The 27,868-nt window shown below is 45.3% G+C and overlaps 1 protein-coding gene across 1 annotated transcript in view; it reads right to left on the minus strand.

Annotated features, from left to right (window-relative positions):
* The window catches only part of LOC126278915 (uncharacterized), a 123,583-nt gene extending 97,983 nt beyond the window's left edge, over nucleotides 1–25,600 (minus strand). Inside the window, exons 1-2 of the mRNA XM_049979189.1 lie at nucleotides 25,571–25,600; nucleotides 4,824–5,225 (exon numbers count right to left, since the gene is read on the minus strand). Of these exons, the coding sequence (XP_049835146.1) occupies nucleotides 4,824–5,225; nucleotides 25,571–25,600 (432 nt within the window). The remainder of the gene's footprint in view (nucleotides 1–4,823; nucleotides 5,226–25,570) is intronic.
* Nucleotides 25,601–27,868: the final 2,268 nt, after the last annotated feature.

Consider the following 27,868-nt stretch of genomic DNA (forward strand, 5'->3'; position numbering starts at 1 on the left):
CGGAGGAAACTGGTTACGGGGACTACATTCTACTTCCGCCTGACATCAGAAAACAGTTCGAAAATGAATATTCGTCCACCAACCACTGACTGGAGCGGACACTCACTTCACCCGGGCAGTTGTCACAGCACGGAACCCAGCACTTCCCGTCAGCTGGTATCACTTCCTGCGATTGTCGCCAGTTATCCAGTGGTTGCCGAGTGTCACAGCGTGCACTACTAACGTGCCAGGACTTCACACACTGTCTCCAACACAAGAACCACACTGGAACTGCTACCGGATTAGTTAGTCATCATTCACCAGACCTGTGTTCAGAATTTTGACATCAGTGCCACGCCTTCAGATCTTCATCGTACTGAATATGAATATTAATACAGCATGCTCTCAATGAGTTACTTCTGGGATTCGGGAAGGTCTGTCAGCCCTCCGGTTCGAATCCACCTGGAGGGTTAAGGATGAGGGTCGGTATACCGGTCAGCCTGGATGTGGTTTTTAGGCCATTTTCCACATCCGATTGTGTAAATATTGTGCTGATCCGCAAGTCCTGCCTGAGTAACGCGATTCGCAAGCATTTCACAGACGTTGACATTCACTGCACGGAGATAGCTGAAATGCCCATACTTCTTCCACAGGAGTTACTGGGTCAGACAGGAACGGCACTTTGCCACCCCTCCAACGGACCGTGCAAGTACAAACAGCAATAATTATTATTAGATGTAAGGTCCTCTGTGCCACCACCGGTGGGATTCCTTTACAAAAATCTGTAAAATGTGAACATGTTTTGAGTAACTGATCTACGAAAATTAGACCTAAAGGACAGTTTTCTTTGTTTTTGTCATTACGTTATTTTACATTATACTCTTCTGCAAGTCCATTTGTAGATTAGCATGTAATGGTAACGTTTCATCTGCAACCAAACGTTACGTTGTCTTTTCTGTAGAGTTTCTTTAATGTATTAAGTAGTGTGTTTTTGCGTAGTGTAGTGTACTCATTTCTAACCTGTTTTCCTTCTGCTGGTGCCTTTGTATGTGAAAGTTTTTCTTTATTATTAGTTTATAATTTAGGGTGTGGCTGGATTTTTCTACATCAACTCAACTTAGTTCATCATTGTAGACAACTTTTCTTACTGTGCTGTATTTCCGTCAAAATAACTTCTGTTTTGAAATTTTTGTCTTGAATGTTCTTCAGCTGACACTGAAATGCGTTGTTACTCGTTTTGCATTGTGAGTAAAACTTTTTCACCGATGTTTCTTAGTTCTTCATGTAAGAAAAAACTCTCCTAAAGGTCGGTCACCGTTCGTGGGGTGAGTCCAAAGCCACGCATTTTTTTTGTGGTTCGATTTTCTACGAGTCACGATGATGTGAAAACAAAACCAACGGAAAAAATGAAGTCATTGTTATGTAAGGTGGCTCTAACTAGATAGCGATGAAGATCCCTTGCTGCCGGGGACAAGCCCAACAAACAAGGAAAAAACTACACGGAAACAAAAGAAAATGGAGAGACATACGGGTCTCACTTTAAACTGGTTTGAACTGAAGGAGGATCTAACACATCACTCGACACTGTTTTATTTACTTGTCCCGCAGTGTTTGGGGCTACGGTGAATCCGCGCACTCTTCTTTCAGTTAAAGTGGAACAATTAAAATGGAAGCAGCTTATAGACAAGGGGAACTTAATAATTTTATCATCTATTGATCCCGAAAAACGTCCATTGAAACGCAGTTCCACTTAGCTATCTTTTTATTGCGGTAATTTCTGAAATACTATTCGTCAGAGCTACGCCCATCTGTTTGAAAGTGGAGACAGGGTCGTTCTGAAGCATGTAAGTATTTACACCATGTCGTAGTACACTTCCTCAGAACTACAAAATCGAATCTGTCAAAAAGAACATCTTGCATACAACTCAAACTTAGAAATAGAAACATCTATAAATGTAGTTACATTTTTCAGCATCTGCCGTTTTTCATCTCCTACTTTAAAGGAATGAAGTAGAATAATGCAAGCTTTTATTAGTCTATCGATAGCAAAATCTCATCTTAAATTAAATTATTCTTCTCCTCTGCTTCCAAATCAGAAATGTACATTTCAGGATGTGGATGACAAGTAACTGTTTGCCTTTTATGCTCCGAGGTGTGGTCCACTGTAAAATCATAGCAGGTGATTGTCCACTTAAATTGGATGTTGTCGAGAGAAAAATTTGTACATATTTGGATTTTTCTGCACATAAATAATTAAGATAATACGAAGAGCTGACCGTAGGCGTGAAATGATAGCTAATGACTTGATTCTTACATCCTGCAGTGTTTGATACTGCACTAAAGCAAGCTAAACCCCTGCCAACTCCGTAGGGTTACTATCGTGGCATTGACGCCACTCACTAACTTCCATTTGCTTGTGAATGGACATAGACATCAGTGTCACTAACATTTCAAAAATTATTTTGTGCTTTTAGCCATATTTCACTCGCAATAATGTGTGGTCTAAAACGTATCTTGCAGTAAGCTACTCACTATCAAACATTTTCGCTAGAAGATTTCTAAATCAAGCGAACGTTGTTGACGAATAGCGTCATTTCACAATGACTGTTCGAGTTATGAAAAGGTAAATGGTTTATTAATAATATAAGATGCAATAGTATGAAGCGTGCTAAAATCAGATTTTTTAACCGCTTACTTCTTTCAAAATCGATTCAGATACATTATGGAATTTAAAAAATTGTACAAACGAAACGTGGGGGCTTTTAAGGAAAATGCAAGTTCTTAAAACGATGTGGCGTAGACTTAGCCAAGAGGTTGCACAACATGAAAATCGGACCAATCAATTTTCCCCTTTCTCTTCGTACCGGCCACGGTGAGCAATGTGAACACCCAGGGGAGAGGCTTGAGTTGGCTAGGCACAGGCCGTTTCTGTACACACAGTACCAGGTGTAGAAGTATGAGACCGGAATTTGGTTGCGATAATTATACGTCTGTTGTTTGAAACTGATAAATCATATTTTATTCAAAATAATCTCCATTGTTATAGATTTCTCCCACCTGTCCGGCAGGCTATGAATGCCACGCCAAATAAACAGTTCTTCTTTTGAAGCGAAGGAGTCCGCGAACCATTTTCGTACGTTTTCATACGAACTGAAGCGTTGTTCAGCGAGAGCATGTGCCAGTGATGCAAACAGATGATAATCGGAGGGAGCCAAGTCTGGAGAACAAGCCGCATACCCTAGTATTTCCAAACTCAACGCCTCGATCATTTCCCTGACCCCTTCTCTGTGTGTCATGGGGCGTTCTCATGGAGTAATACCACTTTGTGTTGCCTTACTCGATATTCCGGTCGTTTTTCACGTGGTGCTCAATTTAAATCGATCATTTTCTGTTGGTAGCGATGAGTGTTAACGGTTTCACCAGGTTTTAGCAGCTCGTAATCGATTAAAAACTTCCTGATCCCACCAAACACAGAGCATTATCTTCTTTCCAAAGCGATTTGGTCTTGCAGTGGATGCCGATGATTTTCCTGGATTCACGCAAGATTTACGACGCTTAGGATTCTCAAAATAATCCATTTTTCATCACCTGTCATTATTCGATGGAGAAACGACTTTCTCTTGTGTTTTGCAAATAGCATTTCATAAGTGATCTTTCAAATTACTTGCTGTATTTCATACAGTTCATGTGTAACCCATTTTCCCACTTTCTGCACCTTTCCCATAGCTTTCAACCGCAGAAAAACGGTTTTCTGCGTCACAGTCAATTGCTCCGCGAGTTCCTGTTGAGTTTCAGTATCATCTTCATCCAATAAGGCCTGCATTTCGTTGCTTTCGAACTTTTTCGGTGCTTTCCCGCCTCGTCGTTTCTCACGTCAAAATCACCACTTTTGAATTTTTTGAACCACTCGAAACAGCACGTTTCAAAATGGTTCAAATGGCTTTAAGCACTATGGGACTTAACATCTGACGTCATCAGTCCCATAGCCTTAGAACTAACTAAACCTAACTAACCTAAGGGCATCACGCACATCCATGCCCAAAGCAGGATTCCAACCTGAGATCGTAACAGCAGCTCAGTTCCGGACGGAAACGCCTAGAACCGCTCGGTCACAACGGCCGGAAAGAGTATGATTTCCCAAGAGCACGTTCGCCGAAAGCTTCGACAAGATATCGGTGCGATTCTGCAGCAGTTTTCTTCAAATAATAACAGAAAACCAATACTGCCGCAGATCGTAATTCGTAGGCACAACACTCGACGTGCCTACGGGTTTGAAACAGATATCGATCGCCGGCCGGTCTGGAAGCGTGCGACCGCTGTGGTCGCAGGTTCGAATCCTGCCTCGGGCATGGATGTGTGTGATGTCCTTAGGCTAGTTAGGTTTAAGTAATTCTAAGTTCTAGGGCACTGATGACCTCAGTAGTTAAGTCTCATAGTGCTCAGAGCCATTTGAACCAGATATCGATGTATGGAACTTGGGTTACTGTGTGTTGACTTTCGTCGTCAGCCCTTACAGAAAGTAGATGGCGCTCCATTAGTGGTCTCACGGGCCCTACACTGACTGGTAGCACCGTCTGTCGGGAAATTCCGGTTTCACACTCCTACACCTGGTAGGCAGACCGGGCCGCGTCCGCGCGCAGTGTAGACGCAGCCTTAGGAGACAAGGCCAGCAATACGGGAGTTCCATTGCTTACAGAATCGGCGGTTTACTGCGGTTTTCGTAACTGAGACATGTAGATATCTGCCTACAAACGACAAATTGATAACGTGACGCTATTTTTTCGAGATGACACTACTAAGACTTCGTGACTGCCTCCCCCGGCACAGAGTAGGCTCGTGCTGACCTTGGCGTTGACCTGCCGCGCGGCGTCCTCGACGGCGAGCCTCGCCACGTGTGGGGCGGCGCCGGGCAGCGCGGTGAGGCGTCGCGCGGCGCCCGCGGCCGCCACCCTGACGGCCAGCTGGTTTCCGGCGCCGGCGCGCCGCCCCACGCCGCGCACCGCCAGCGCCAGCCACGGCGCCGCCCCCGCCTCGCGCTCCGCCGCCGCCGCCGTGGCGAGCCGTCCCGCGGCGTCGAGCGCGGCGGCGGCCACCCTGGCGTTGCGGTCTGCCGCCAGCCCCGGCAGCTCCCCGCCGTCTCCCAGCAGCGCCGCCAGCAGCGCCGGCACCTGCTGCGGCCGCACGCGGGATAGCGACGCGGCCGACGACAGCTCCCGCACGCCGCGCAGCCGCGCGCGCCAGTCCTCCTGCAGAGCATACGCACCCGTCTCTCTCTCAGACCGACCTAGCGTCTCTCTTCTTTTCAGGATTCCGTACCTCAGCTGATAAAAACGAAGCCCTTACACGGGTACGTTGCATTCAAACATTCAAGATTTATTACGCATAAGGAATTCTTAAGAAGTGTTCCCCAATGTACACTACTGCCAGTATAATTGCTACACCAAGAAGAAATGTAGATGATAAACGGGTATTCATTGGACAAATATACACTCCTGGAAATAGAAAAAAGAACACATTGACACCGATGTGTCAGACCCACCATACTTGCTCCGGACACTGCGAGAGGGCTGTACAGGCAATGATCACACGCACGGCACAGCGGACACACCAGGAACCGCGGTGTTGGCCGTCGAATGGCGCTAGCTGCGCAGCATTTGTGCACCGCCGCCGTCAGTGTCAGCCAGTTTGCCGTGGCATACGGAGCTCCATCGCAGTCTTTAACACTGGTAGCATGCCGCGACAGCGTGGACGTGAACCGTATGTGCAGTTGACGGACTTTGAGCGAGGGCGTATAGTGGGCATGCGGGAGGCCGGGTGGACGTACCGCCGAATTGCTCAACTCGTGGGGCGTGAGGTCTCCACAGTACATCGATGTTGTCGCCAGTGGTCGGCGGAAGGTGCACGTGCCCGTCGACCTGGGACCGGACCGCAGCGACGCACGGATGCACGCCAAGACCGCAGGATCCTACGCAGTGCCGTAGGGGACCGCACCGCCACTTCCCAGCAAATTAGGGACACTGTTGCTCCTGGGGTATCGGCGAGGACCATTCGCAACCGTCTCCATGAAGCTGGGCTACGGTCCCGCACACCGTTAGGCCGTCTTCCGCTCACGCCCCAACATCGTGCAGCCCGCCTCCAGTGGTGTCGCGACAGGCGTGAATGGAGGGACGAATGGAGACGTGTCGGCTTCAGCGATGAGAGTCGCTTCTGCCTTGGTGCCAATGATGGTCGTATGCGTGTTTGGCGCCGTGCAGGTGAGCGCCACAATCAGGACTGCATACGACCGAGGCACACAGGGCCAACACCCGGCATCATGGTGTGGGGAGCGATCTCCTACACTGACCGTACACCTCTGGTGATCGTCGAGGGGACACTGAATAGTGCACGGTACATCCAAACCGTCATCGAACCTATAGTTCTACCATTCCTAGACCGGCAAGGGAACTTGCTGTTCCAACAGGACAATGCACGTCCGCATGTATCCCGTGCCACCCAACGTGCTCTAGAAGGTGTAAGTCAACTACCCTGGCCAGCAAGATCTCCGGATCTGTCCCCCATTGAGCATGTTTGGGACTGGATGAAGCGTCGTCTCACGTGGTCTGCACGTCCAGCACGAACGCTGGTCCAACTGAGGCGCCAGGTGGAAATGGCATGGCAAGCCGTTCCACAGGACTACATCCAGCATCTCTACGATCGTCTCCATGGGAGAATAGCAGCCTGCATTGCTGCGAAAGGTGGATATACACTGTACTAGTGCCGACATTGTGCATGCTCTGTTGCCTGTGTCTATGTGCCTGTGGTTCTGTCAGTGTGATCATGTGATGTATCTGACCCCAGGAATGTGTCAATAAAGTTTCCCCTTCCTGGGACAATGAATTCACGGTGTTCTTATTTCAATTTCCAGGAGTTCATTATACTAGAACTGACATGTGATTACATTTTCACGCAATTTGGGTGCATAGACCCTGAGAAATCTGTACCCAGAACAACCATCTCTGGTCGTAATAACGGCCGTGATACGCCTGGGCACTGAGCCAAACTGAGCTTGGATGGCGTGTGCAGGTACAAGAGTAGTGACTGGTGTATTGTGACTAGCCAGTTGCTCGGCCTCCAGTGACCAGACGTTTTCAATTGGTGAGAGAGCTGGAGAATGTGCTGGCCAGGGCAGCAGTCTAACATTTTCTGTGTCCAGAAAGGCTCGTACAGGACCTGCAACGTGCGGTCGTGCATTAGCCTGCTGAAATGTAGGGTCTTGCAGGGATCGAATGAACGGTAAAGCCACGGGTCGTAACATATCTGAAATGTAACGTCCACTGTGCAAAGTGCCGCCAATGCGAACAAGAGGTGACCGAGACGTGTAACCAATGGCACCCGATACCATCACTCCGGGTGATACGCCAGTATGGCGATGACGAATACACGCTTCCAACGTGCTGAGGCGTAGCGCTTTTGCATCGCTCCTGTGACTTGTTAGGACGATATCGTTATAGGCATGAGCCATCGACAAATGTCACCAGCTGACACGGACCTGAGTTACAGAGCTGCACGTAGTTGTACTAGTAGCGGCAGAGGTCAGCAGTTGACGGACAATGCAAGCAGTCGTATTCAAAACAATGTTGTAAAGTTATGTTTGATTAATATTTAATGTATCTGCATAATTGTTTTATATGTGTAGTAATTAGCAGTAGTTTCAGTGTTGTATGAGTGAAGAAGAACAGAAGTAAATGAAAATTGTTTTGTTTATTCACGAAGTACCAGTTAAACTATACATGGGATTTACTATAGTTAAATGTGCAGTCAGTTTATGGTACTAATAAACTGTGTGTAGAACACAAATTAATCGGTAATTTCAGAAGGAGTAATTTTATATTTGATACTTTTCTAAATTTATTTATTTAGCAATTGCCATAGAAAGAAATGTTTTACTATGATTGGTTATTGAAGTAAAGCGCGGGGTAATACTGCAACCTGATTTGCTGTTTGTGATATTAGCCAATCAGAAAATTGCAGGCTCGCGCCAATCTATGCTGGGAACAAAGCCTTTGGTGTGATCTAAGTAAGTCAGGGCTGAGGGTTCGAACTAGCAACATCTCATTGAAAGCAGCTCCAACGAAAGTACTGTAAAATCGCGGAAAAATGCAAAATACGAGTTCGCGAAGTAGTACAAAGTGTATTTAAGTGAACGGTATAGTGGAAGTCGTGTGGATTTTCGGACGAAATATCAAAATTATTGCTTATGACTGTTAGTTAAAACCGCGTGGCGTGTTGTGCGGTCTAAGACCGGAACAGGTATTGCGTGTAGAGTAGAGTGCACAACATTTGAGCGAGCATTTTCATAACTAAACGATCTAGTGAACTCTATTAACTTCGGTAACGGGTGTAAATACCATAAACTGGTGTGTGATTGTGGTGTGCGTGGGAGATTTACATTGTGTAGACACTTAGTACCGACTTGGCAGTATTAACTGTGATCTTTATCGTAAAAATACACCTGAAAATTTACATTGCCAAGTTAAAACTTTTATTTCAGTAGCTAGCCACATCACGTTTACCAGACAATTCTATGTATGTTGCTACCTGCAGTAGACAGTAGTGGTCTAGTATTTTCTACTACAGCTTTTAGCTAGACAAATGAACATTGCTGGACACTGGCAGGGCGGTAAAAACAAACGTGCTGCGCCGCAGTGCGTTCACTGCGATGTCGCCAAACACGGATGCGACCATCATGATGCTGTAAACAGAACATGGATTAATCCGAAAAAATGACGCTTTGTTATTCGTGCACTCAGGTTCGTCGTTGAGTACACCATCGCAGGCGCTCCTGTCTGTGATAGTCCATGCTGCTGCAAACGTCGTAGAATTCTTCGTGCAAATATCCCCAAGTGTTGACTCAGGGATCGAGACGTGGCTGCACCATCCGTTACAGCCATGCGGATAAGATGCCTATCATCTGGACAGCTAGTGATACGAGGCCGTTCGGATCCAGCACGGCGTTCCGTATTGCCCTCCTGAATCCACCGATTCCACATTCTCCTAACAGTCATTGGATGTCGAACAACGCGAGCAGCAATTCGCGATACGATAAACCACAATCGCGATAGGTTACAATCCAACCTTTATCAAAGTCGGAAACGTGATGGTACGCATTTCTCCTCCTTACACGAGGCATCACAACAACGTTTCACCAGGCAACGCCGGTCAACTGCTGTTTTTGTATGAGAAATCGGTTGGAAACTTTCCTCATGTCAGCATGTTGTAGGTGTCGCCACCGGCGCCAACCTTGTGTGAAAGCTCTGAAAAGCTAATCATTTGCATATCACAGCATCTTCTTCCTGTCGGTTAAATTTCGCGTCTGTAGCAAATCATCTTCGTGGTGTAGCAATTTTAATGGCCAGTATTGTAACGTTAAACCATTTATGGTCTTTATCTACTTCTAGTTTTATTTAATGATTTTCAATACATTGCTGGTATTTAGTTAATCTTTTATCTCTAACCACTGTTAATATTACAATGATATCTCTTTTAAATTAAATTAAATTTTCAATTTGTATGGAGGGATTTGGATATGTTCAACTTCTAGCTACCTGAATATTTTTGAATCTATTCTTGTCTATGTAAGAATTTTGGCTTCAATTATTACTAATAGCTTTCAAATGTTATGCTTTACTTCTATTGTTATATGTTAATATTCATATTGTTTTTATTGTTCATGTGAAATTAAAGCCTTATTTACAATCTCATTCAGAGAAATCTAGTTGTGTTCAACTTCAAGGCACAAGTACCTCCTTTGTATTCTGGAACTGTATGAGTGAGAATTTGGTTTCAGGTGACACCGTATATTTTAGAAAATTCACTGTCTATTTTTATTTTCCTTAATTTTATTGTTTCTATTAATTATCCTAATTTTGGTATTCGTTTGTCACTGACCATTGTTGATTTGTAATGATACCTCACCTTTAAATTAAATTTTTAAAATTTTGTTTAGGGGAATTTGGTTATGTTCAACTTTCAGGCGCTTGAATATGCAAGAATTTTGGCTTTAGTTATCACTAATAACTTTGAAAGGTTATCTTGTACTTCTATAATTATATGTTAATATTCATGAATTTATGATTCATGTGAAATTTAAACTTTATTTATAATCTCATATAGAGAAATCTAGTTCTGTTCAACTTCAGGGCACATGTACAGCCGTGCATTTTGGAATCGCATGAGTGAGGACTTGGTTTTATTTGACACTATATATTCTAGAAATTTCTCTGTCTATTTTTATTTTCTTTCATATTTAGTAAAATAATATTGTTTTTTTTTAAATTATGCTTATTTCACACATCACTTCCTGTATTATATAGTGTACCAACACGCAGAGCAACAGGCAGGGCAGAAACATTAGAAATAGGTCGGCTCCCTCGTGGCAGGGACGGGCAACGGAATGGGTGCTTGCCAAGCTAACCTAACTTGTGAACAGCCATGACGGCTAAGAGACCTACACGCTGCCTGGCTTGTTACCTGTCTTAAGTGGCACACGGTCCACCTTAGTAACCCAGGTGGTGGGCTACTCTGTAGTGTTTAAATGAAAAAAAAAAAACGTCCGTCTGTTTGGCTGTTCAATACCCTTTTTGCTCAAGAATGGATCAAGCTGAAATTTATGTCACATACTAAGGCCTACGGTCCCTTCCCACCGTAGCTTCTAAGTACACGTTTGTGATATTCCCAGTTCAATCCATATTAATAACTATTGTAAGCGAGTAGCCTTCGCTTGTATGTGTGTAATCGTAAATACGAACCTCGGAATGTGAACTGACAATCTAAATGTGCACACTCACCTCAAACCCACATCACTTACATGAAATTGGAAAGGATCCTTAGTGTGTGAAATCCGATTCCATTCGTCAGCGTATAAATAAGCAAACCAATAATTTCACACGCAGTTGGCTTGGTCAGTGCGAGCGGTTTGAAAAAAAAAAAAAAAAAGACAGTTACTGTATATAAAAGAAAACTGTAGTGTCGACCGGTATCAGAATGTAACCTGAAACACACGAAAATTTCTGCACTGACGTATGGCCTGGTAAAACAAAGAAACTGACAGAACCTACATTCCGCAAAAAAAAAAAAAAAAAAAAAAAAAAAAAACGAAACAATCACGTATTTTGAATCTTGCCTGCAAAGTGAAGTAATGGCAGAAACAGCAACAAATCAAGGCTAAACAAGAGCTAAAGTAATACTGCTAAAATCTAACAGGAAAATTGGGTTCATAATCTTGACACAGAATGCCAATGAAACATATGACTCAACCTTTAAGTTCTGAAATTTCTCTCAGGAAAGAACATACAAAAAAAGAAGATACTTTATAATATGAAAATTTATAATTTATTTAATCTAATAACCTCCTCGGTACTGTAAATTAACTCAGAGTATCAATCAATAGAATAACGATCAAAAACTCGACTGTAACGATTGTGAAGTGGACCAACAATACAAGCCTACAAAAATAAAAATAAACTTCTTCCCTCATTAAGTAATGCCTTGTTCTTCATTTCAAAACCTTTTGTACGTCTGTATGCTATCCAACCATTGTTCTGAGACATCATTCCTCTTCGTAATAAATCTGTAACTCACTTCCAAAACTCCGTCCATGCATTACACTGTACACTCAACGAACTCCCACCTGCTGCACACCGCACCTATCCACTCCTTACTGTCCGAGATTCTACGACCCCACAGTGCTGCCATCGCAGATACCGATACTGTTGACTAACAACTGTTTCTCCGACCCCAATTCTTCAAATATATCATTTTCCTTTGCAAATATTAACACATCCAATAACATCATCAAAAAATAGTCATGTAAATAATAGATTTCAGCTATCAGTCGTCCATTTAAAATTTTATTGGCAGATCTTGATTTCAGCTAGAAACTAGCCATTCTCAATGCACTATCATTTTTGATCATTGCATGTAATGCCTGTTGGTCGGGCTTCATCCACAGTTCATTGCATTAGTATAGAGCTAGTTGTGTTTCACAAGAACGATATTTTCTGAATCCGTGCGGACTATATGTCAATAAATCGTTTTCTTTGAGGTACTTCATAATGTTCAAATACAGTATATGTTCTAAAACCTTGCTGTGAATCGACGTTAGTGATATAGTCCTGTAATTCAGCGGATTACTCCTATTTCTCTTTTTGGGTATTGGTGTGACTTGAGTAATTTTCCAGTCTATTAGGTACGTATCTTTCTATGAGCGAGTGGTTGTATATAATTGCTAAATATGGAGCCATTTTATCACCATACTCTGAGAGGAAACTGACTGGTATACAATCTGGACCGGAGGCCTTGCCTTTATTAAGTGATTCAAGCTGCTTTGTAACACCGAGGATATCTACTTCTATGTTTCTCATCTTGGCAGTTGTTCTTGACTGGAATTCAGCTTCGTCTTCTTTGGCGAAGGAGTTTGCGAAAACCGTGTTTAATAACTCTTCTTTAGTGGCACTGTCATCAGTGACTTCATCGTTGTTATCGCGCAGTGAAGGTATTGATTGTGTCTTGCCACTGGTGTGCTTTATGTATGACCAGAATCTCTTTGAGTTTTCTGCCAGATTTCGAGACAGAATTTCGTTGTGGAAATTACTAAAAGCATCTCGCACTGAAGTACGCGCCATATTTCGAACTTCTGTAAAACTTTTGCGTTCTTTTAAATTTAGCATGCTTTTTTTGTTGCTTCTGCAACAACGATATGACCCGTTTTGTGTACCATGGGGGATCAGTACCATCACTTATTAATTTATGTGGTACATATCTCTCAATTGCTGTTGATAATATCTCTTTGAAAACATTCCACAACTTTACTACACTTACATGATCAGATCGGAAGGAGTGAAGATTGTCTCTTAAAAAGACGTTAAGAGCATTTTTATCAGCTTTTTAAAGTAGATATACTTTGCGTTTCTTTTTGATGGTTGTGCCGGCCGAAGTGGCCGAGGGGTTCTAGACGCTACAGTCTGGTGCCGCGCGACCGCTACGGTCGCAGGTTCGAATCCTGCTTCGGGCACGGATGTGTGTGATGTCCTTAGGTTACTTAGGTTTAAGTAGTTCTAAGTTCTAGGGGACTGATGACCACATCAGTAAAGTCCCATAGTGCGCAGAGCCATTTGAACCATTTGATGGTTGTAGGTGTTACGGTATTCAGCCTAGCAGCAACTGCCTTGTGGTCGCTAATCCCTGTGTTCGTCACAACACTCACTATTTGTCCCGGATTATTTGTTGCTAAAAGGTCAAGTATGTTTACGCAACCATTTACGCTTCGAGTGGGCTCATGAACTAATTGTTCAAAATAATTTACTGCACAATTTCTGATGATGTTTTATGCCTGCCGCCGGCTTTAACGTATAATTTTTCCAGCATATCGAGGGTAGATTGAAGTCACCACCGACTATATCTGTATGAGTGGGGTACTTATTTGAAATGAGACTCAAGTTTTCTTTGAACTGTTCAGCAACTATGTCTTCTGAGTCGGGGGGGTCGGTAAAACGATCCAATTAATTGTTTAATTCGATTGTCAGGTATAACCTCTACCCATACTATTTCACACGAACTATCTACTTCAATTTCGCTGCTTCTGACAGCAATAAATACTCCGCCATCAACTTTATTTAATCTATCCTTTCTGAACACTGTTAGATCATTTGAAAAAATTTCGGCCGAACTTATTTCCGGTTTTAGCCAGCTCTCTGTACCTACAACTATTTAACCTTCAGTGCTTTCTATTAGGGCTTGGAGCTCTGGTTCTTTCCCAACACAGCTACGACAATTTACTACAATACCAATCGTCTCTACAACTACCTTACTGTGATTTACCTGCCGGCTTTCTGACGGACGCCCCTCCTGTGGTTCCCTGAGACCCTCTAACCTAAAAAACCGCCCAGTCCCTTCCACACAGCCCCCGCTAACGTGTAGCCGCTTCCTGTGTGTAGTGGACTGCTGACATATTAAGCGGAACCCGGAAACCCACCATCCGATGGCGCAAGTCAAGGAATCTGCAGCCTACACGGTCACAGAACCGCCTGAGTTCTGATCCAGACCCTCCACTCGGCTCTGCACCAAAGGACCACAGACGGTTCTATCGACGATGCTGCAGATGGTGAGCTCCACCTTAATCTCGGAAGCGAGTCCGGCAGTCTTTACCATTTCCGCTAGCCGCACGAAACCAGACAGGATCTGCTCCGATCCAAAGCGACACACGTCATTGGTACCGACATGAGCCACCATCTGCAGTTGGCTGCATCCTGTACTCTTCATGGCATCCGGAAGCACCCATTCCACATGCGGAATGACTTCCCCCGGAATGCACACAGAGTGCACACTGGCTTCCTTCCCCTCCTTGGCAGCCACGTTCCTAAGGGGCCCCATTACGCGCCTAACATTGGAGCTCCCAACTACCAGCAACCCCACCCTCTGGAAATTCCCAGACCATGCAGGCCGAGAAGCTTCCTCTGGAACGGGGTGGACGACTGCATCCGGCTCAGAGACATCGTCAGTCACAGATAACGCCCGAAACCTGTTCGTCAAACGAACCGGGGAGACCCTACGATAGGCCCCACGGAAAGTTTTTCCCTGCCTGCGAGACTTTGGAATGATATCCCACTCGACCAAGGGTGAGGGGTCAACCTCAGTGCAGGCAGTACCCGGGGAGATCACAGCAGTGGACCGATCGGAGGACACGTGGGACGTGCTCGACGTCCCTCGCATCCCCGCGTCCGATCCCCCACAGTGACCCCCCCCCCCCCCCCCCCCCCCCTCGCTGGCAGCAGCCTCAAGCCTCAAGCCGTGTGATGGAAGCCAACGCAGGCTGACGCAGGCTGAAGCTGTGAGGGGAGGGTCGCCAGCTCAGCTCGAACCTGTACACAACAATCACAGCTCCTATCCATTACTGCACTCCTCCTGTTTGAAGCTCGTAAAAATGTGTAACAAGCGAACGGTGTACTCGCCTTAGTTTTTATTTATTTATTGTTCCGTGGAACCAAATTAAGGAGAAGTCTTCTTGGTCATGGAACGAGTCAATACATGAAATTATAACACCATATTAGAAACAGATTAAATGAAATATAAAAAACATATTCACGTGACAAGTCGTAATTTAAATAAAGGAAATGAGCAACGTAACACTGCAATTTGCTTAATTTTTTAGCTCTTCCAGGAGCTCCTCGACAGAATAGAAGGAGTGAGCCATGAGGAAACTCTTCAGTTTAGACTTAAAAGAGTTTGGGCTACTGCTAAGATTTTTGAGTTTTTGTGGTAGCTTATTGAAAATGGATGCAGCAGAATACTGCACACCTTTCTGCACAAGAGTCAAGGAAGTGCATTCCACATGCTGATTGGATTTCTGCCTAGTATTATCTGAGTGAAAGCTGCTAACTCTTGGGAATAGGCTGATATTGCTAACAATAAACGACATTAAAGAAAATATATATACTGTGAGGGAAATGTCAGAATTGCCAGACTATTGAATAGGGGTCTACAAGAGTTTCTCGAACTTACACCACATATAGCTCGAACAGCCCGTTTTTGAGCCAAAAATACCCTTTTTGAATCAGAAGAAAAATAATACCATATGGCATAAGAGTATGAAAATATGCGAAGTAGACTACTTTTCGTGTTGAAGTGTCACTTATTTCAGATACTATTCTAATGGTAAATAAAGCAGCATTTAGTTTCTGAACAAGATCCTGGACATGGGCTTTCTACAACAGCTCACTATCTATCCTAACGCCTAGGAACTTGAACTGTTTCGTCTCGCTTATAATATGCCCATTCTGTCTGATCAAAATATCGGTTCTTGTTGAATTGTGAGTTAGAAACTGCAAAAGCTGAGTCTTACTGTGATTTAGTATCCACAAGCCACGAACTTATTTCATGAACTACATTATTTGATAATGTTTTAATATTACACAAAAGATCCTTTACTATCAAGCTAGTGTCATCAGCAAACAGAAATATTTTTGAATCACCTGTAATACCAGAAGGCATATCATTTATATAAATAAGAAACAGCAGTGGCCCCAGCACCGACCCTTGGGGAACAACCCACTTAACAGTGCCCCAGTGGGACTGAACATCACTACCACTCTCAATATTTCGGAGAATTACCTTCTCCTTTCTGTTCTTAAAGTAAGAGGCGAACCAATTGTAAGCAACTCCCCTTACTCCATAATGGTCCAACTTCTTCAGTAATATTTGTGGTCAACACAGTCAAAAGCCTTCCTTAAATCAAAGAAAACACCTAGCCTTCGCAACCTTTTATTTAATCGGCCCGAATCCTCACAGAGAAAAGAGAATATAGCATTTTCAGTTGTTAAACCATTTCTAAAACCAAACTGAACATTTGACAGCAGATTATGTGAATTTAAATCCTCCAGTAACCTTGTATATACAACCTTCTCGTTAACTTTAGCAAACGCCGATGGCATAGAAATAGGTCTATAATTGTCAACATTATCCCTGCCTCCCTCTTTATAAAGTGGCTTCACTACTGAGGACTTTAATCGATCAGGAAACCGACCACTCCTAAGGGAAAAGTTACAGATATGGCTAAGTACTGGGCTAACATACATAGAACAAACTTCAGTATTCTGCTATATACCCTGTCATATCCATGAGAGTTCTTGGTCTTTAGTGATTTAATTATTAACTCAATCTCCCTCATTTCAGGTAACAGTCTCGGAACACTTTTTTCTACGAGCGCTATATGTTTCCCTGTTGGGACTAGGTTTCTATTTAGTTCACCTGCTATATTCAGAAAGTGATTATTAAATACTGTACATATATGCGACTTATCAGTAACAGAGGCATTCCCACTACGCACTGATTCTATATCCTCGACCTGTGCTCTACCACCTGAGCTACCGAAGCACGATTCACGCCCGGTACTCACAGGAAGGTAGGAGACGAGATACTAGGAGAAGTAAAGCTGTGAGTACCGGGCGTGAGTCGTGCTTCGGTAGCTCAGATGGTAGAGCACTTGCCCGCGAAAGGCAAAGGTCCCGACTTCGAGTCTCGGTCGGGCACACAGTTTTAATCTGCCAGGAAGTTTTGTGATTATTTTTGTCATCAACAGTCATGGCTAAAATATACGTGAGCGAATGCGGATGCACGCTCGCGGGGTGCACTGGACTGGCGTTTAATGGGCAGCTTTCTCAAGGAACGGAGAGGCGAGACGGGCGGATACGGCTGGCTTGATTACGGCGTAATGGTCGCGCAACCGGGTCACCGCGGCACCGGCGACCGCATACTAATCCGGGGCGCCTTGCGATTATCGGCTCAGCAGTGGCAAGCCGGCAAGTCGCGGCGAGACACGAAACCAAACGACAGCAAGGGCCTCCTGCACGCCATACACAATCCCCGGGTCACAGAGGCTGCTAAATGGCGCGGCTGTGGTCGGCGGCGGGGGAGGGGGGGGGGGATCTTAGAAGTACTCATTAGCAACTAAAAGCTTCCACCTCGCTATATTCCTACAACGTCAGCAGCGCTTGTTACACTATGTGGTCAGAAGCTTCCCGACACCTCCAAAAACTTACGTTTCTCATATCTGGTGCATTTTCCTGTCACCTCTTGCCAGGTACTCCATATCAGCGACCTTAGTAGTCATTAGACCGTTAAAGAACAGAATGGGGCACTCCGCGGAACTCACGGACTTCGAAAGTGGTCAGGTGATTGGGTGTCACTTGTGTCATACGTCTGTATGCGAGATTTCCGCACTCCTAAACATCACTAGGTCTACTGTTTCCATTGTGATGTGGTTCAAATGGCTCTGGACACTATGGGACTCAACATCTGAGGTCATAAGTCCCCTAGAACTTTGAAATACTTAAACCTAACTAACCTAAGGACATCACACACATTCATGCCCGAGGCAGGATTCGAACCTGCGACCGTAGCGGTCGCGCGATTCCAGACTGAAGCGCCTAGAACCGATGTGATAGTGAGGTGGAAACGTGAAGGGACAGTACAGCACAAAAGTGTACTGGCCGATCTCGTCTGTTGATTGACAGAGACCGCCGACTCTTGAGGAGGGTCGTAACGTGTAATCATCATCATCATCATCAGTTATCTGCTATATTAGCAGGTCCTTTGCCTCTCCATTCTCTGCGATCCATTGCTTCCTTCTTAAGGCTGCTGTATGTTGTACCGTCCACCATGTCATCCAGTATCAGGAATCTCTTCCTTCCAATTTCTTTTTCTTCTCTTTATTACATCTAGTAAATGTCTTTTCTCTCCCACTCTTCTCAGTATCTCTTCATTTTTTACTCTGTCCATCCAACTTATTCTTTCCATCTTCCGCTATGTCCAGATCTCAAAAGCCTCCAGACTTTCTCTGTCTTTTTTCCTCATAGTCCATGTTTCAGCGCCATATAGAAGAACACTCCATACAAGACATTTCATGAGTCTCTTTCTGAGTTCTTTGACCAGACCGCTGCAGAAGATTCTCCTTTTCTTATAAAACGCCTCTTTTGCCTTTGCTATCCTTGTTTTAATTTCTGTGGTGCACTTCCAGTCGGTGTCTATCCTGCTTCCAAGATATTTAAAATTTTGCACCTGTGCTAGTGTTTCTCCAGTCACCATAATTTTTATTTCCTTATTTCCTCCTAGTGTCAATACTTTTGTTTTATTTGTCTTAATTTTCATTCCATATTTTTTTCCGTTAGTTGCAATGGTGCCCACCAAATCCTGTAATTCTTTTTCCCCCGTGGCTAGAAGGACCATGTCATCAGCAAATCTCAAACACCCTACTCTTCTTCCTCCAATTTCTACTCCTTTGTCATCTAATGAGCATTGCTCAATCACATTTTCCAAGTAGAGGTTGAAAAGAGTAGGTGATAAACAGCATCCTTGTCTTACTCCTTTTCCTAGTCTGATCCAGTTTGTACTTTCTCGTCTCACTTTAACTGAAACTTTTTGATTAAGATATAGTGAGTTTATAATTCTTCTGGTTTTCCAGTCTACTCTCTTTTCCCTCATTATAGTCGCCAGCTCGTCCCAAACCACATTGTCAAACGCCTTTTCTAGAGCGATGAAGCACATATATAGGTCTCTTCCTTTTTCAATAAACCTTTCTCCCAAGATTCGTAGGAGCCCTCTTGCATCTCTGGTGCCTGTATTCCGTCTAAAGCCAAACTGCCCCTCGCCAAGATTCTCCTCCATTACTTTTTCAAGTCTTTTATTAATTATTCTTAACATCACTTTGGCTGCATGTGAAATGAGGCTGATTGTCCTGTGCCTGCTGCATTTCTTGGTTCCTTGTTTTTTCGGTAATGGAATCATTACTATTGTCAGAAAGTCCTCAGGCAATTCACCACTGTCATATATTTTATTACATAACCTCAATATTTCTCTTATTCCATCGTGGTTCAAGCATTTTAATATTTCTCCCGGTATTGTACCTACCGCTTTGCCATTTTTCATTGCAGCTATGGCAGACTTCACTTCTTCCATTATGATGGTCGGTCCTTTCTCGTCATCACTTACACTGTTGTGTGATTCAATTTCCTGAGTTTGTGGCTTGCTATTTGTGTCATATAGCTCTTTTATATATTCTTCCCATCTCTGGAGGACACTACCTCTTCGTCTTTACTCAAAATTTCCATAGTAGCACTTCCTCCTCTGTTTTGTTTCCATGTCATGGCCTTTACTCTGTTGTATAGTAAGTCGTATCTTCCCTTCCTGTCCAGTTCTTCAATTTCATCACATTCCTCTTTTAGCCATTTTTCCTAGCCTGCTCTGTTTCTCTTCGCAGTTCATTATTTAACCTTCGGTATATCTTTCTTGCAGCTTCAGTGACCTTGTTTTTCAATTTTCTTCTCTCCTCCATCTTGGAAATCATTTCTGGTGTGACTCATAGTTTTTTTGACCTTTTCCCGTTTACATATCTTATATTTTGCTGTCCTGCTTTAATGATTCCTTCTTTCAGTATATTCTGGTACTCGTTGGCACTATCAGGTGCTTCTTTGTCTCGTAATGTGTTTAGAAAGTCCCGAGACAGCATTTCTGTAATTTGTTCTTTATTGGATCTTATCTTCTCTAAATCCCACTTCTTCACCATGGTCGCCTTCTTCAGTTTCTTCATTCTTATTTCTATTTATGCCATAAGTAAGTTGTGGTCATTATTAATATCTGCACCTGGTAATGTGTGCACTTTCTTGATTCCATTTCTGTATCTTTCTTCTACCAGTATAAAATCGATTAGGTTTCTGTATTTATCCCCTGGTGATTTCCAAGTGTAGAGCCTCCTCTTTTGGTTCTTGAACCATGTGTTTGCCACTATCAGCTGCCTTTCCCTGTAGAAGTCAATTAACCATTCACCTCTGTCATTTCTCTTTCCAAGACCATAACTGCCTACTATGTTTCCCTCTTACCCTTCTCCCACAATGGCGTTCCAGTCTCCCATTACTATTTTGCAGCATTTTTTATTTTCATCCATTATTCTCTCTATTACATTGTACGTTTCCTCTACAATTTGGTCGTCATGTTTGAAGTTGGCATTTACACCTGGACAATCAGTAATTCTTTTTGTGCTCCTTTCAGTCTTACATCAATAACCCGATCATTTGCATAGTCTACATATTCCACACATTTAGCCAATTCCTTTGTCATAATCATTCCTACTCCATTAATTGCTTTTACTTCTCCTCCTAAGTAGTAGAATACATACTCATCTGACTGCAACATTCCATCTTACCTCAGCAACTCCTACGAGGTCCATATGATTCTTTTCCACCTCTCTTTTAAGGTTTTCTAGTTTTCCTGCTTGTAGCAGAGTTCTGACATTCCAGGTACCAATTCTCGTTTTGATTTTTTTGCCTCCTTTCAAGTTTGCCCCCCACCCCACCCTCCACGGAGATCCGAATGGGGGAGTATTTTACCTCCGGACATTGATTTAACATGAGAGGAAACCATTCTTTGTGCATAAAGTGGAGACTGCATTATGCAGGGAAGATAATCTACGGTGGTATTCCGTTGCCTTCCGCAGTTCTGGAGGCCCCCCCTAACATGGGATACAGACGCCCTCCGCAGCCGCCCGTTCCGGGTCAGACGCTGCATGAGAAATATAGGTTGGAAAATGAAAGACCCCTAGCCCTCGAAACCTAATAGCGTCAGGGTCGCAAAAGAACAAAAGCTGGCCCAGGGTCGCCAGATAGGAAAGATAAAAGCGAGGAGCCTGGCATAAGTAAATGGAAGCAATGCCAGGACTCAGCTCGGGACCCCGTGTAATACACAGACATGTATCCAGACCATCACTCAGAAACTCCAAACTGCATCGGGATCCACTGCAAGTACTATGACAGGCAGGAACTGGGAAAACTTGGATTTCATGGTGGAGCGGCTCCTCATAAGCCACACATCACGCCGGTAAATGCCAAACGACGCCTCGTTTGATGTAAGGAGCGTAAACATTGGTTAACTGAACAGTGAAAAGACGTTGTGTGGAGTGACGAATTACGGTACACAACGTGGCTATCCGATGGCAGGGTGTGGGTATATCGAATGCTCGATGAACGTCATCTGCCAGCGTGTGTAGTGCCAAAAGTCATATTAGGAGGTAGTGGTGTTATGGTGTGGTCGTGGTTTTAATGGAGAGGGCTTGCGCCCCTTGTTGTTTTGCGTGACACAATCACAGCACAGGCCTACATTGATGTTTTACGCGCATTATTGCTTCCTATTGTTGAAGAGCTATTCGGGGATGGTGATTGCATCTTTCAATACGATCGAGCACCGGTGCATAATGAAAGGCCTGTGGAGGAGTAGTTACACGACAATAACGTCCGTGTAATGGACTGGCCTGCACAGAGTCCTGACCTGAATCCTACAGAAAACCTTTGGGATGTTTTGGAACACCGACTTCGTGTCAGGCCTCACCGACCGACATCGTCCTCAGTACAGCACTCCGTGAAGGATGGGCTGCACCTGATTGAATTTATGCCTGCGAGAGTGTAAGCTGTCATCAAGGCTAAGGGTGGGCCAACACCGTACTGAATTCCAGCCTTACCGTTGGAGGACGCCACGAACTTGTAAGTCGTTTTCTGCCAGGTGTCAGGATATCTTGATCACATAGTGTATGTGATTTCTGTACTCATACTAGCTTCTTAAATTGCGGCTTTCTCCGCGTACGCTTATGTCACATGTACTGTACACATGTATTTCTAATTCTCTGCCATTTTATACCACATGTCCCCAGAGAGGATGATAAATTCATGTGTGGTATGATATCTAGTCCTGAGACAATTTAACAAAACTGTTGGATCGCTGCAGTGCTTTTTCTCCGGACCTGGTTGACACACTTAACTTTTCAAGAATTGTAAGTTAGTTGAACAGCCTACACAAAAGAAATATCAACGGGTCGCTTTAGAACATATTTTTGTAGTAGCTTCTTGTGATCGCTGTCTCCATACCTAGGGTCAGTAGGGATATTTTACTCCAACTATGCCTTTAAATATACGATACAACATCTAGGAGTACTAAAAGTGAAAAGACACACACCACATTAGCAGATGATCTCACAGTACTGATCCATACCGAATAGTTATTACGAGTATTTATTATACAAGAAAACACGCTTTTTTTGACTCCTAGAAAATAAGACTGAAAGGTAAAACATACGTCATGTAAAATTAAAAGCTGTGGAAAAAAGTTAGTTTTCTTGCGCAATAAAGAAAATGTTTCCCGAAGAACCCAGGAAAGTCAGTTAAAATATGAGCAGATTTAAATGAGAGCAACAGTCATGTACATATCAAACTTGGTTGAAACTGATCCAGGTGTTCCTGAGTTATACTTTTATTTCAGCCCTTTACACCCCTACACTCAAGCATAGGGATGCTAGGGGATGCCATTATTTTTCCCGGTTTGCAAGTGATACGAATAACTAGTTTGGTAAAAAATGCTTCACTCACAGCAGCGGCAGCGCAGCGGGGGGGGGGGGGGGGGGGGGGGGGGGGGGGGGAGTCATGTGTTACTGCCTTTCGAGCCTCACCTCCTCCTCTGAAGAGCCTAGCGACCCTAAAAACCAAGGGCTCGGTACAAATATCAGTCGTTATCCAGTATTTTCACATGTCACGGCTTCTCATCCCCTCCCTCCCCACAGGGTTGGTGTGTGCTGGTATAGTACCCAGACAGCATGCTTATGCAAATAATACACTCCTGGAAATCGAAAAAAGAACACATTGACACCGGTGTGTCAGACTCACCATACTTGCTCCGGACACTGCGAGAGGGCTGTACAAGCAATGATCACACGCACGGCACACCGGACACACCAGGAACCGCGGTGTTGGCCGTCGAATGGCGCTAGCTGCGCAGCATTTGTGCACCGCCGCCGTCAGTGTCAGCCAGTTTGCCGTGGCATACGGAGCTCCATCGCAGTCTTTAACACTGGTAGCATGCCGCGACAGCGTGGACGTGAACCGTATGTGCAGCTGACGGACTTTGAGCGAGGGCGTATAGTGGGCATGCGGGAGGCCGGGTGGACGTACCGCCGAATTGCTCAACACGTGGGGCGTGAGGTCTCCACAGTACATCGATGTTGTCGCCAGTGGTCGGTGGAAGGTGCACGTGCCCGTCGACCTGGGACCGGACCGCAGCGACGCACGGATGCACGCCAAGACCGTAGGATCCTACGCAGTGCCGTAGGGGACCACACCGCCACTTCCCAGCAAATTAGGGACACTGTTGCTCCTGGGGTATCGGCGAGGACCATTCGCAACCGTCTCCATGAAGCTGGGCTACGGTCCCGCACACCGTTAGGCCGTCTTCCGCTCACGACCCAACATCGTGCAGCCCGCCTCCAGTGGTGTCGCGACAGGCGTGAATGGAGGGACGAATGGAGACGTGTCGTCTTCAGCGATGAGAGTCGCTTGTGCCTTGGTGCCAATGATGGTCGTATGCGTGTTTGGCGCCGTGCAGGTGACCGCCACAATCAGGACTGCATACGACCGAGGCACACAGGGCCAACACCCGGCATCATGGTGTGGGGAGCGATCTCCTACACTGGCCGTACACCTCTGGTGATCGTCGAGGGGACACTGAATAGTGCACGGTACATCCAAACCGTCATCGAACCCATCGTTCTACCATTCCTAGACCGGCAAGGGAACTTGCTGTTCCAACAGGACAATGCACGTCCGCTTGTATCCCGTGCCACCCAACGTGCTCTAGAAGGTGTAAGTCAACTACCCTGGCCAGCAAGATCTCCGGATCTGTCCCCCATTAAGCATGTTTGGGACTGGATGAAGCGTCGTCTCACGCGGTTTTGCACGTCCAGCACGAACGCTGGTCCAACTGAGGCGCCAGGTGGAAATGGCATGGCAAGCCGTTCCACAGGACTACATCCAGCATCTCTATGATCGTCTCCATGGGAGAATAGCAGCCTGCATTGCTGCGAAAGGTGGATATACACTGTACTAGTGCCGACATTGTGCATGCTCTGTTGCCTGTGTCTATGTGCCTGTGGTTCTGTCAGTGTGATCATGTGATGTATCTGACCCCAGGAATGTGTGAATAAAGTTTCCCCTTCCTGGGACAATGATTCCCGGTGTTCTTATTTCAATTTCGAGGAGTGTATAAATAATGAGGCATAATATAAAAATTTGGTCGAAATTGCTCCACAGATTCCTGAGTTAAGTTTGTGTGTCGCCCTGTTTTCATCCCAAACCCCAGTCTATGGAAGACAATTGATTATTAGTGACACAATGCCCCTATTGTGATGGTGGTCTTCTTGAAATTATTTATCTGCATCGGTACATTCGCCTGTTTGTTGTCTGCTGGCGATAACCTCCTACGTAGTGTTTTGCATAACGCAAGTTGTTCAGGCACGTCCCGAGTGTCTTCTGGATTTAAATTCCGTAGTCCCCAACCCTATGAGACGTAGGTGACTCTTACTACCACGGTGTTTCTTTCCAGACACAAAACGATTCGTGTTTGTTTGAAGTCGAACCGGTCGTTTACTCGTATGAGCATGCAGGAACATATATGCACACATTTTTATACACTGCGCATCACAATTAAAAGATCACTATTTCGAAATCCCGTAATCGCCTTCAGTTGCAACGCTGAAGTTCAGAATCCTGCTGAAAGGTGCCTCCAGCACTTCTCTGCAGTGTTGCGGCAGTGCGGCGGTCTGTGACGTCATCCCTGGGCTCGATGACATTTCACACAGCGTGGTGTCGACACGGGCGAAATAAAGACCATAGTCAGAAGTTCATGCGAGGTGGAAGGTCCGTTATTGACACAATATTAGCATCAAATTTCAGCAAAAATTCGGCTCAGCGACACTGTCGACGAGTCACGCGATGGATAGGTCTTCAGACAGCCTCTTATTCACATTTCAACCCTTCTTTTGACGCCTTTGTGATGGAGGTGATAACCGCGGCGTCCAGTGTTGAAATTATGCAGTTTCCTTATTGGTGGCAGAGTGGAACACTTTGAGACACACCACCGGCCAGAATCGGCACGAAACGACCACAGCGGATGCCACAAAGGACGTCAGTAAAACGACTCCCTGATGCTTCAACGCTTCACTAAGTGTATCTTGGCCCAGCGTCCCTACTGAACGTGATCGGAACACTGCTACCGCCATCTTTTGTGTGTGTGTGTGTGTGTTTGTGTGTGTGTGTGTGTGTGTGTACAGAGTGGAACCACTTACAAACCGTTCTAAATCATTCGGAGGAATTTCAACGGGATCCGGAGCAGCAAAGGGTGTTTATGCTGTTTCAGGCCTCTTGTTCGCCGTCCTCTTATGACGTGATCACGGAGGGATACGACATTGACACATGCGTGAATACAACATCAAAGGGTGCCTCTGAGAACCCCCGATGTAGCAGTACTTCCTGTGACTGTACAGTTTTAAAATTCTCAGTAAATGTGGACGGGCGTCGCCGACGGGACTGCTGAAATAGGGATTTTAGAGGCACCCTTTGTCGTTGTATTCACACATGTGTCAATTTCGCACGCCACAGAAGGGTGCGAAATAGGAGGGCTGAAAAAGCACAACCACCCTTTGCTGCTTCTGATCACGTTCAAATTTCGTCGAATGATTTTGAACAGTCACTAATGGTACCAACCCGCCCACCGGATCGTACTGTAAATGGATGCAACCTCATTCAGTGGGATTGCTTATCAGTGATGTCCTTAGAGAAGGGTTGGAGAGTCCGAGAGGCGCTGCTGCTACGGTCGGAGGTTCGAATCCTGCCTCGGGCATGGATGTGTATGCTGTCCTTAGGTTAGTTAGGTTTAGGTAGTTCTAAGTCTAGGGGACTGATGACCTCAGATGTTAAGTGCCATAGTGCTCAGAGCCATTTTTCGTCCGAGAGGCGTTAGCAGGGTCAACATTGTAAAGAACATCGCCCTGCTCCTCATTGCACAGTAAACTGTCGTTTTCGGCCGCGAAATGTGTGGGAATCAACGCCCCAAGACAAGCAAAGTTTCATCGATGCCCTTTATGCCACCCGATAACGCGTTTTCATATTGATTCTGAGTAGCTGTATGTCTGAAATGTTTTCGTCGTCCACTCATAAGAAAACAGCGTGATTTCAACGCTAGGAGTCCGGGGTAAGACCTCCATCGTTGAAGCGTCAAAGAAAGGAGGAAATGTGGGTAAGACGGGGTGTGACGATCTTCCCGTCATGTGACACGTCCACTATGGCCTTGGGGAGAACTGTCGTGAACTTTGGTTCCAACGTTGACATCATTAATGGACCTTACACCTTGAACTTCTGAGCCCCGGACTTTTTTTTCGCACGTGTCGATACCTTGCTGTTTGAAATGTCGTTGACTTCGCCGAGAGCCACGATATTCCACCTTTACAGAGGAAGGTTATAGGTATGTCTGAGACAATTTTCAAACTTATGTGTCGTAATGGTAGAGGATTAGGGGGTTTCCGTAAAGTGATCATTTAATTGTATATAGAACTATAGGTATAAACTACATGTTCCATACATATATTTGGAGGTTTCGCACCCTCGTGTGGCGCGATCGCGGAGGGGTGCGACATTAACACATGTGTGAATACAACGGCAAAGAGTCCCTCTAAGATCCCCAGTTTTATATGACACGAAATAAGAAAAACGTTGTTAGCTTATGAAACTACACTCCTGGAAATGGAAAAAAGAACACATTGACACCGGTGTGTCAGACCCACCATACTTGCTCCGGACACTGCGAGAGGGCTGTACAAGCAATGATCACACGCACGGCACACCGGACACACCAGGAACCGCGGTGTTGGCCGTCGAATGGCGCTAGCTGCGCAGCATTTGTGCACCGCCGCCGTCAGTGTCAGCCAGTTTGCCGTGGCATACGGAGCTCCATCGCAGTCTTTAACACTGGTAGCATGCCGCGACAGCGTGGACGTGAACCGTATGTGCAGTTGACGGACTTTGAGCGAGGGCGTATAGTGGGCATGCGGGAGGCCGGGTGGACGTACCGCCGAATTGCTCAACACGTGGGGCGTGAGGTCTACACAGTACATCGATGTTGTCGCCAGTGGTCGGCGGAAGGTGCACGTGCCCGTCGACCTGGGACCGGACCGCAGCGACGCACGGATGCACGCCAAGACCGTAGGATCCAACGCAGTGCCGTAGGGGACCGCACCGCCACTTCCCAGCAAATTAGGGACACTGTTGCTCCTGGGGTATCGGCGGGGACCATTCGCAACCGTCTCCATGAAGCTGGGCTACGGTCCCGCACACCGTTAGGCCGTCTTCCGCTCACGCCCCAACATCGTGCAGCCCGCCTCCAGTGGTGTCGCGACAGGCGTGAATGGAGGGACGAATGGAGACGTGTCGTCTTCAGCGATGAGAGTCGCTTCTGCCTTGGTGCCAATGATGGTCGTATGCGTGTTTGGCGC

The sequence above is a fragment of the Schistocerca gregaria genome, chromosome 6, assembly GCF_023897955.1.
Source record: "Schistocerca gregaria isolate iqSchGreg1 chromosome 6, iqSchGreg1.2, whole genome shotgun sequence".
In the NCBI taxonomy this organism is placed as follows: Eukaryota; Metazoa; Arthropoda; class Insecta; order Orthoptera; family Acrididae; genus Schistocerca; species Schistocerca gregaria.